This window comes from Oncorhynchus mykiss, chromosome 18 (genome assembly GCF_057628025.1).
Source record: "Oncorhynchus mykiss isolate SJ-2025 chromosome 18, ASM5762802v1, whole genome shotgun sequence".
In the NCBI taxonomy this organism is placed as follows: Eukaryota; Metazoa; Chordata; class Actinopteri; order Salmoniformes; family Salmonidae; genus Oncorhynchus; species Oncorhynchus mykiss.
The window spans coordinates 4317274-4330000 of NC_143039.1; the positions used below are offsets into that span (position 1 = coordinate 4317274).

At 37.4% G+C, this 12727-nt stretch overlaps 1 protein-coding gene across 1 annotated transcript in view; it reads left to right on the forward strand.

The window, feature by feature from the left end:
* Positions 1 to 12727, forward strand: part of LOC110513407 (solute carrier family 15 member 1) — a 69779-nt gene that overhangs the window by 38596 nt on the left and 18456 nt on the right. Inside the window, exons 12-14 of the mRNA XM_090206984.1 lie at positions 3033 to 3077; positions 4143 to 4175; positions 10739 to 10827. Of these exons, the coding sequence (XP_090063110.1) occupies positions 3033 to 3077; positions 4143 to 4175; positions 10739 to 10827 (167 nt within the window). The remainder of the gene's footprint in view (positions 1 to 3032; positions 3078 to 4142; positions 4176 to 10738; positions 10828 to 12727) is intronic.

The window sequence follows — 12727 nt, forward strand, 5'->3', positions numbered from 1 at the left end:
CACCCTAACCCCTAACCCCTAAGACTACTCACCCTAACCCCTAAGACTACTCACCCTAACCCCTAATCCTACTCACCCTAACCCCTAACCCCTAAGACTACTCACCCTAACCCCTAAGATTACTCACCCTAACCCCTAAGACTACTCACCCTAACCCCTACCCCCTAATACTACTCACCCTAACCCCTAACCCCTAACCTCTAACCCCTAAGACTACTCACCCTAACCCCTAACCCCTAAGACTACTCACCCTAACCCCTAACCCCTAAGACTACTCACCCTAACCCATAAGACTACTCACCCTAACCCCTAAGACTACTCACCCTAACCCCTAAGACTACTCACCCTAACCCCTAACCCAACCCATAACCCCTAAGACTACTCACCCTAACCCCTAAGACTACTCACCCTAACCCCTAAGACTACTCACCCTAACCCCTAAGACTACTCACCCTAACCCCTAACCCCTAACCCCTAAGACTACTCACCCTAACCCCTAACCCCTAACCCCTAAGACTATTCACCCTAACCCCTAACCCCTAATACTACTCACCCTAACCCATAATCCTACTCACCCTAACCCCTAACCCTTAAGACTACTCACCCTAACCCCTAAGACTACTCACCCTAACCCCTAATCCTACTCACCCTAACCCCTAACCCCTAAGACTACTCACCCTAACCCCTAAGACTACTCACCCTAACCCATAAGACTACTCACCCTAACCCCTAAGACTACTCACCCTAACCCCTAAGACTACTCACCCTAACCCCTAACCCAACCCATAACCCCTAAGACTACTCACCCTAACCCCTAAGACTACTCACCCTAACCCCTAAGACTACTCACCCTAACCCCTAAGACTACTCACCCTAACCCCTAACCCCTAACCCCTAAAACTACTCACCCTAACCCCTAACCCCTAACCCCTAAGACTATTCACCCTAACCCCTAACCCCTAATACTACTCACCCTAACCCCTAATCCTACTCACCCTAACCCCTAACCCCTAAGACTACTCACCCTAACCCCTAAGACTACTCACCCTAACCCCTAATCCCACTCACCCTAACCCCTAACCCCTAAGACTACTCACCCTAACCCCTAAGACTACTCACCCTAACCCCTAAGACTACTCACCCTAACCCCTAAGACTACTCACCCTAACCCCTACCCCCTAATACTACTCACCCTAACCCTTAACCCCTAACCTCTAACCCCTAAGACTACTCACCCTAACCCCTAACCCCTAAGACTACTCACCCTAACCCCTAACCCCTAAGACTACTCACCCTAACCCATAAGACTACTCACCCTAACCCCTAAGACTACTCACCCTAACCCCTAAGACTACTCACCCTAACCCCTAACCCAACCCATAACCCCTAAGACTACTCACCCTAACCCCTAAGACTACTCACCCTAACCCCTAAGACTACTCACCCTAACCCCTAAGACTACTCACCCTAACCCCTAACCCCTAACCCCTAAGACTACTCACCCTAACCCCTAACCCCTAACCCCTAAGACTATTCACCCTAACCCCTAACCCCTAATACTACTCACCCTAACCCCTAATCCTACTCACCCTAACCCCTAACCCCTAAGACTACTCACCCTAACCCCTAAGACTACTCACCCTAACCCCTAATCCTACTCACCCTAACCCCTAACCCCTAAGACTACTCACCCTAACCCCTAAGACTACTCACCCTAACCCCTAAGACTACTCACCCTAACCCCTACCCCCTAATACTACTCACCCTAACCCCTAACCCCTAACCTCTAACCCCTAAGACTACTCACCCTAACCCCTAACCCCTAAGACTACTCACCCTAACCCCTAACCCCTAAGACTACTCACCCTAACCCATAAGACTACTCACCCTAACCCCTAAGACTACTCACCCTAACCCCTAAGACTACTCACCCTAACCCCTAACCCAACCCATAACCCCTAAGGCTACTCACCCTAACCCCTAAGACTACTCACCCTAACCCCTAAGACTACTCACCCTAACCCCTAAGACTACTCACCCTAACCCCTAACCCCTAACCCCTAAGACTACTCACCCTAACCCCTAACCCCTAAGACTATTCACCCTAACCCCTAACCCCTAATACTACTCACCCTAACCCATAATCCTACTCACCCTAACCCCTAACCCTTAAGACTACTCACCCTAACCCCTAAGACTACTCACCCTAACCCCTAATCCTACTCACCCTAACCCCTAACCCCTAAGACTATTCACCCTAACCCCTAAGACTACTCACCCTAACCCCTAAGACTACTCACCCTAACCCCTAAGACTACTCACCCTAACCCCTAAGACTACTGCCCAAACAGCCCTGCTAGATATTAAGGATACTTTGTAAATACTTTGTGCACAAGAGCTGTGCCATAGAACCACAGACTACACCTTGGCAGTAGACTGAGCTGTGCCATAGAACCACAGACTACACCTTGGCAGTAGACTGAGCTGTGCCATAGAACCACAGACTACACCTTGGCAGTAGACTGAGCTGTGCCATAGAACCACAGACTACACCTTGGCAGTAGACTGAGCTGTGCCATAGAACCACAGACTACACCTTGGCAGTAGACTGAGCTGTGCCATAGAACCACAGACTACACCTTGGCAGTAGACTGAGCTGTGCCATAGAACCACAGACTACACCTTGGCAGTAGACTGAGCTGTGCCATAGAACCACAGACTACACCTTGGCAGTAGACTGAGCTGTGCCATAGAACCACAGACTACACCTTGGCAGTAGACTGAGCTGTGCCATAGAACCACAGACTACACCTTGGCAGTAGACTGAGCTGTGCCATAGAACCACAGACTAAACCTTGGCAGTAGACTGAGCTGTGCCATAGGACCACAGACCTCACCTTGGCAGTAGACTGAGCTGTGCCATAGAACCACAGACTACACCTTGGCAGTAGACTGAGCTGTGCCATAGAACCACAGACTACAGTATTTTAAGGCGGTTGAGATCCTCCTAAACTCCTGTGTCTCCTCCCCAGGGCTCCAGATGGACCCTCCAGGCCACCACCATGGACGGAAACTTTGTACGTGTAATTCAACCCTCAGAAACAACAATGATATAAGGGTTAGGGTTATTACTATTGATCAAATGATATTTGAATTCAATATTAATGACACCCAAGGACATGTTTACCTGAATTAAAGACACCCAAAGACATGTTTACCTAACTTAATGACACCCAAGGACATGTTAACCTGAATTAATGACACCCAAGGACATGTATACCTGAATTAATGACGCCCAAGGACATGTTACCCTGAGTTAATGACACCCAGGGACATGTTTACCTGAATTAATGACACCCAAGGACATGTTAACCTGAATTAATGACACCCAAGGACATGTTACCCTGAGTTAATGACACCCAGGGACATGTTCACCTGAATTGAAGACACCCAGGGACATGTTCACCTGAATTCACCTGAATTAAAGACACAATTAAGGAAGATTGAATCTGCAATAGGTAAGCAGCTTGGTTTGAAGAAATCAACTGTGGGAGCAATTACTAGGAAATGGAAAACATACAAGACCACTGATAATCTCCCTCGATTTGGGGCTCCACGCAAGATCTCACCCCGTGGGGTCAAATTGATCACAAGAACGGTGAGCAAAAATCCCAGAACCACACAGGGGGACCTAGTGAATGACCTACAGAGAGCTGGGACCAAAGTAACAAAGCCTACCATCAGTAACACACTACGCCGCCAGGGACTCAAATCCTGCAGTGCTAGACGTGTCCCCCTGCTTAAGCCAGTACATGTCCAGGCCCGTCTGAAGTTTGCTAGAGAGCATTTGGATGATCCAGAAGAAGGTTGGGAGAATGTCATATGGTCAGATGAAACCAAAATATAACTTTTTGGTAAAAACTCAACTCGTCGTGTTTGGAGGACAAAGAATGCTGAGTTGCAGCCAAAGAACACCATACCTACTGTGAAGCATGGGGGTGGAAACATCATGCTTTGGGGCTGTTTTCTGCAAAGGGACCAGGACGACTGATCCGTGTAAAGGAAAGAATGAATGGGACATGTTCACCTGAATTAAAGACACCCAAGAACATGCGTAACTAACTGCTGTTTCTCCTCCGCAGGGAATTCTCATGGTGCAGCCAGATCAGATGCAGGTGAGCCACTTCCCCTATCTTTATATGCTAACAACTTAAACTATACTAACTATACAAACCATATACTAACTCTATAAACCATATACTAACTATATAAACCATATACTAACTCTATAAACCATATACTAACTATATAAACCATATACTAACTATATAAACCATATACTAACTATATATACTAACTATATAAACCATATACTAACTATATAAACCATATACTAACTATATAAACTAACTATATATACTTACTATATAAACCATATACTAACTATATATACTAACTATATATACTAACTATATAAACCATATACTAACTATATATACTAACTATATATACTAACTCTATAAACCATATACTAACTATATATACTAACTATATATACTAACTATATAAACCATATACTAACTATATAAACCATATACTAACTATATGTACTAACTATATATACTAACTATATATACTAACTATATAAACCATATACTAACTATATAAACCATATACTAACTATATATACTAACTATATATACTTACTATATAAACCATATACTAACTATATATACTAACTATATATACTAACTATATAAACCATATACTAACTATACAAACCATATACTAACGCTATAAACCATATACTAACTATATATACTAACTATATATACTTACTATATAAACCATATACTAACTATATATACTAACTATATATACTAACTATATAAACCATATACTAACTATACAAACCATATACTAACTCTATAAACCATATACTAACTATATGTACTATATATACTAACTTGATTTGATTTGATTTGATAACTATATAAACCATATACTAACTCTATAAACCATAGACTAACTATATAAACCATATACTAACTATATAAACCATATACTAACTATATATACTAACTATATATACTAACTATATATACTAACTATATATACTAACTCTATAAACCATATACTAACTATATGTACTAACTATATATACTAACTATATATACTAACTCTATAAACCATATACTAACTATATAAACCATATACTAACTATATATACTAACTATATATACTAACTATATATACTAACTATATATACTAACTATATATACTAACTATATATACTTACTATATAAACCATATACTAACTATATATACTAACTATATATACTAACTATATAAACCATATACTAACTATATATACTAACTATATATACTAACTATATAAACTAACTATATATACTAACTATATATACTAACTATATATACTAACTATATAAACCATATACTAACTATATATACTAACTATATATACTAACTCTATAAACCATAGACTAACTATATAAACCATATACTAACTATATATACTAACTATATATACTAACTATATATACTAACTATATATACTAACTCTATAAACCATATACTAACTATATATACTAACTATATATACTAACTATATAAACCATATACTAACTATATATACTAACTATATATACTAACTCTATAAACCATAGACTAACTATATAAACCATATACTAACTATATATACTAACTATATATACTAACTCTATAAACCATATACTAACTATATATACTAACTATATATACTAACTATATAAACCATATACTAACTATATATACTAACTATATATACTAACTCTATAAACCATATACTAACTATATATACTAACTATATATACTAACTATATATACTAACTATATAAACCATATACTAACTATATATACTAACTATATATACTAACTATATATACTAACTATATATACTAACTCTATAAACCATATACTAACTATATATACTAACTATATATACTAACTATATATACTAACTATATAAACCATATACTAACTATATGTACTAACTATATATACTAACTATATATACTAACTCTATAAACCATAGACTAACTATATAAACCATAGACTATATATACAAACCATATACTAACTCTATAAACCATATACTAACTATATATACTAACTACCGATATATATATATATATATATATATATTAACTATACTAACTATATATATATATATATTAACTATACTACCTATATAGATATATATATATAAATATATATATATTAACTATACTAACTCTACAAACCATATACCAACTCTATAAACCATATACTAACTATATGTACTAACTATATATACTAACTATATATATATATATTAACTATACTAACTATGTTTACTAACTATACTAACTATATATACTAACTATATATATATATTTACAGTGGGGCAAAAAAGTATTTAGTCAGCTACCAATTGTGCAAGTTCTCCCACTTAAAAAGATGAGAGAGGCCTGTAATTTTCATCATAGGTACACTTCAACTATGACAGACAAAATGAGAGGGAAAAATCACATTGTAGGATTTTTTATGAATTTATTTGCAAATTATGGTGGAAAATAAGTATTTGGTCACCTAAAAACAAGCAAGATTTCTGGCTCTCACAGACCTTCTTTAAGAGGCTCCTCTGTCCTCCACTCGTTACCTGTATTAATAGCACCTGTTTGAACTTGTTATCAGTATAAGAGACACCTGTCCACAACCTCAAACAGTCACACTCCAAACTCCACTATGGCCAAGACCAAAGAGCTGTCAAAGGACACCCGAAACAAAATTGTAGACCTGCACCAGGCTGGGAAGATTGAATCTGCAATAGGTAAGCAGCTTGGTTTGAAGAAAACAACTGTGGGAGCAATTACTAGGAAATGGAAGACATACAAGACCACTGATAATCTCCCTCGATTTGGGGCTCCACGCAAGATCTCACCCCGTGGGGTCAAATTGATCACAAGAACGGTGAGCAAAAATCCCAGAACCACACGGGGGGACCTAGTGAATGACCTGCAGAGAGCTGGGACCAAAGTAACAAAGCCTACCATCAGTAACACACTACGCCGCCAGGGACTCAAATCCTGCAGTGCTAGACGTGTCCCCCTGCTTAAGCCAGTACATGTCCAGGCCCGTCTGAAGTTTGCTAGAGAGCATTTGGATGATCCAGAAGAAGATTGGGAGAATGTCATATGGTCAGATGAAACCAAAATATAACTTTTTGGTAAAAACTCAACTCGTCGTGTTTGGAGGACAAAGAATGCTGAGTTGCAGCCAAAGAACACCATACCTACTGTGAAGCATGGGGGTGGAAACATCATGCTTTGGGGCTGTTTTTCTGCAAAGGGACCAGGACGACTGATCCGTGTAAAGGAAAGAATGAATGGGGCCATGTATCGTGAGATTTTGAGTGAAAACCAAGGGTTAGGGTTAGGGTTAGGGTTATGCTAACCCTAACCCAGCAAGGGCATTGAAGATGAAATGTGGCTGGGTCTTTCAGCATGACAATGATCCCAAACACACCGCCCGAGCAACGAAGGAGTGGCTTCGTAAGAAGCATAGAAAATCTTTGGAGGGAGTTGAAAGTCCGTGTTGCCCACCAACAGCCCCAAAACATCACTGCCTAGAGGAGATCTGCATGGAGGAATGGGCCAAAATACCAGCAACAGTGTGTGAAAACCTTGTGAAGACTTACAGAAAATGTTTGACCTCTGTCATTGCCAACAAAGGGTATATAACAAAGTATTGAGATAAACTTTTGTTATTGACCAAATACATATTTTCCACCATAATTTGCAAATAAATTCATTAAAAATCATACAATGTGATTTTTGGGATTTTTTTTCTAATTTGTCTGTCATAGTTGAAGTGTACCTATGATGAAAATTACAGGCCTCTCTAATTTTTTTAACTTAAAGTGGGAGAACTTGCACAATTGGTGGCTGACAATACTTTTTTGCCCCACTGTATATGCTAACAACACTAACTATATATACAAACTATACTAACTCTATATACTAACTATACTAACTACATATACTAACTCTATATACGAACTATACTAACTATATATACTATCTATACTAACTACATATACTAACTCTATATACGAACTATACTAACTACATATACTAACTATACTAACTACATATACTAACTCTATATACGAACTATACTAACTCTATATACTAACTATACTAACTACATATACTAACTCTATATACGAACTATACTAACTACATATACTAACTATACTAACGCAATATACTAACTATACTAACTATACTAACGAAATATACTAACTATATATACTAACTATATATATATACTAACTATATATATATATATATTAACTATATATACTAACTACATATATACTAACTATGCTAACTATATATACACTAAATATACTAACTATATATTCACTATCTACACGAACTATACTAACTATATATACTAACTATACTAACTCTATATACTAACTGTAATGGTTCTCTTGAGGTGAAGGAGAGGCGGACCAAAGTGGTTATTTTGATTAATGTTTAATAAATCACTTCACATGAACAAACTAACAAAAACAAGAAATGGGAAAACCCAAAACAGCCCTATCTGGTGCAAACACAGAGACAGGAACAATCACCCACAAACACACAGTGAAACCCAGGCTACCTAAGTATGATTCTCAATCAGAGACAACTAATGACACCTGCCTCTGATTGAGAACCATACTAGGCCGTAACATAGAAATACCCAAATCATAGAAAAACAAACATAGACTGACCACCCCAACTCACGCCCTGACCATACTAAATAAATACAAAACAAAGGAAATAAAGGTCAGAACGTGACACTAACTATATATACTATCTCTATATACTAACTATACTAACTATATATACTATCTCTATATACTAACTATACTAACTATATATACTATCTCTATATACTAACTATATATACTATCTCTATATACGAACTATACTAACTACATATACTAACTATACTAACGAAATATACTAACTATACTAACTATACTAACGAAATATACTAACTATATATACTAACTATATATATATGCTAACTATACTAACTATATATGTATACTAACTATACTGCCTATATATACTAGCTTTACTAACTATATATACACACTGACTATATATACTAACTATATATACTATCTCTATATACTAACTATACTAACTATATATACTATCTCTATATACTAACTATACTAACTATATATACTATCTCTATATACTAACTATACATACTAACTATACTAACTCTATATACTATATACTAACTATATATACTATCTCTATATACTAACTATACTAACTATATATACTATCTCTATATACTAACTATACTAACTATATATACTATCTCTATATACTAACTATACTAACTATATATACTATCTCTATATACTAACTATACTAACTATATATACTATCTCTATATACTAACTATACATACTAACTATACTAACTCTATATACTATATACTAACTATATATACTATCTCTATATACTAACTATACTAACTATATATACTATCTCTATATACTAACTATACTAACTATATATACTATCTCTATATACTAACTATACTAACTATATATACTATCTCTATATACTAACTATATATACTATCTCTATATACTAACTATACATACTAACTATACTAACTCTATATACTATATACTAACTATATATACTATCTCTATATACTAACTATACTAACTATATATACTATCTCTATATACTAACTATATATACTATCTCTATATACTAACTATACATACTAACTATACTAACTCTATATACTATATACTAACTATATATACTATCTCTATATACTAACTATACTAACTATATATACTAACTATACTAACTATATATACTATCTCTATATACTAACTATACTAACTATATATACTATCTCTATATACTAACTATACTAACTATATATACTAACTATACTAACTATATATACTATCTCTATATACTAACTATACTAACTATATATACTAACTATACTAACTATATATACTAGCCTTATTGATTAAATATACCAGACTCCTCTGGCCTTATTGATTAAATATACCAGACCTCCTCTGGCCTTATTGATTAAATATACCAGACCTCCTCTGGCCTTATTGATTAAATATACCAGACCTCCTCTGGCCTTATTGATTAAATATACCAGACCTCCTCTGGCCTTATTGATTAAATATACCAGACCTCCTCTGGCCTTATTGATTAAATATACCAGACCTCCTCTGGCCTTATTGATTAAATATACCAGACCTCCTCTGGCCTTATTGATTAAATATACCAGACCCCCTCTGGCCTTATTGATTAAATATACCAGACCTCCTCTGGCCTTATTGATTAAATATACCAGACCTCCTCTGGCCTTATTGATTAAATATACCAGACCTCCTCTGGCCTTATTGATTAAATATACCAGACCTCCTCTGGCCTTATTGATTAAATATACCAGACCTCCTCTGGCCTTATTGATTAAATATACCAGACCCCCTCTGGCCTTATTGATTAAATATACCAGACCTCCTCTGGCCTTATTGATTAAATATACCAGACCTCCTCTGGCCTTATTGATTAAATATATACTATAATTTGTAGGCGTGACATGCTCTTCCCATGTTCTGCTTCCTGTCTGTCAGACTGTCAACCCCATCCTGATCCTGGCCCTGGTCCCCATCATGGACAGCCTGGTCTACCCTCTCATAAAGAAATGCCACCTGAACTTTACGTGAGTTGTGTGACTGCTGACACACGTTTTCAGAACTGTCTCCTTTTTTCAAAACTCTACACGCAATTCCCAAAACTGCACACACAAAATGCCTCACATCTCCTACAAAATGTACCACTGCATTCAAAATGCCATAAACACATGTCAGAATAATGGAGGGAAGTATAACCTAGCATGGCGTATCCAACCTTGGACAGAGGCAACCTCTGTGTCCCCACATGCGTCCTCCATTGCCTGGAGAAGCGGCATGCCGGGCATAGGGTTGGCGATCATACACTTTCCAGCGCCAGGCTGAGAAGAATTCCTCTATGGGATTTAGACAAGGTGAATATTGGGGTAGGTACAAAACTACACATTGTGGATGGGGTGGCAAACCAGTTTTGGACCAGAACAGCCCGGTGAAAACCACAAATCTAGCAGGCTCCTGATCTGGATCAGGGCCAAGCACTGTGTAAATTGCATCCAGAAAAGTGAGCATATGGCCGGTGTTGTACGGACCCAGTGTGGCGTTGTGATGGAGGACCCCGTTTTGAGTGATGGCAGCACACATAGTTATATTACCCCCACGCTGTCCAGGGACATTGGTAGTTGCCCTCTGTCCTATTCCATTTCTTCCGCGGCGCCTGGTTTTGGTGAGGTTGAAGCCAACCTCATCCACATAAATAAAATCATGGAGAACTACATGGGCATCCAGCTCCAATACTCTCTGTAACAGACAAAAGGATGTACAGATGAGTAAATATGGTCTGAAGTACTGGAAGTAGTGTTGCATTCATACCTCTACAAAGTCATGGCGCATATTCTTGCCTCTGTCAGAGTTTCTCTCAAATGACACCTTGTAAAGTTGTTTCATCGTCACTCGGTGCCGTTGGAGGATGCGTTGTGTGGTCGACAGGCTTACAGCATTGATGTTGTTAAATATGGTGTCGTTATTCAAGATATGCTCTCTTATCTCTCGAATCCTAATTGCATTGTCGGCCAAAACCATATTTATAATTGCAGTCTCTTGTACATCTGTAAACAAGCGTCCTCGTCCTCCATGATGTCTTTGCCTTTCCACTCTGTACAGAATTCAAACACAGTCTGTGTTCAGCATAGGAACTGTAAACAATGTACAAAATGTAGTACAGCATGATAACCAACCTCGTTCATTCAATGCAGTGCAGTAAATGGATGGCTTAGAATTACAAATGTTTATGCAATACTATGCAGTCATACGTATTTTACAGTACATTACTGTAATGCTAAAATAGTCATTAGATAGTTGCATACCTGTTCTCATTTCTGAAGGGTCGAATTATGGACGCCACTGTAAATCGACTCAAGTTGGGCTGGACTCTCAGTCCAGCCTCTCTCATGGTCAAACCGTGGTTGATCACATGATCAACAAGTGTTGCCCTAATCTCATCAGAGATGGCTCTCCTTCCTTCTCTTCTTTGCCCTCGTCCTCCTCTTCCTCTCCCTCCTACTCCTCTTGCTCTCTGTCCATTGTTGGCATCCATTGTTCAAAACAGGTAATCTGACCTTTGACCTATTTATAGGCCTATACTACAGTAAAGCAGTGATTGGTTAGTGATCAGTTAAGCTATTAGTGTTTGCACATGTGAGGAGTGTGTGTGTGACCTGGTGAATAAGCGTAGCATTTTGATTGGTTGTGTTTGGAAAAGGAAAACAAGTCACTTCCTGTTAGAATTGTGTGTAGTGTTTTGAAAAAAGTGTTTAATGCAATTGACAACTGAGTCAAAGGCTGAGAAATAGCTAATGGTTTGGATATTTGGTGTGTGGTTTTGCACTATGGTTTTGGATATTTGGTGTGTAGTTTTGCACTATGGTTTTGGATATTTGGTGTGTGGTTTTGCACTATGGTTTGGATATTTGGTGTGTGGTTTTGCACTATGGT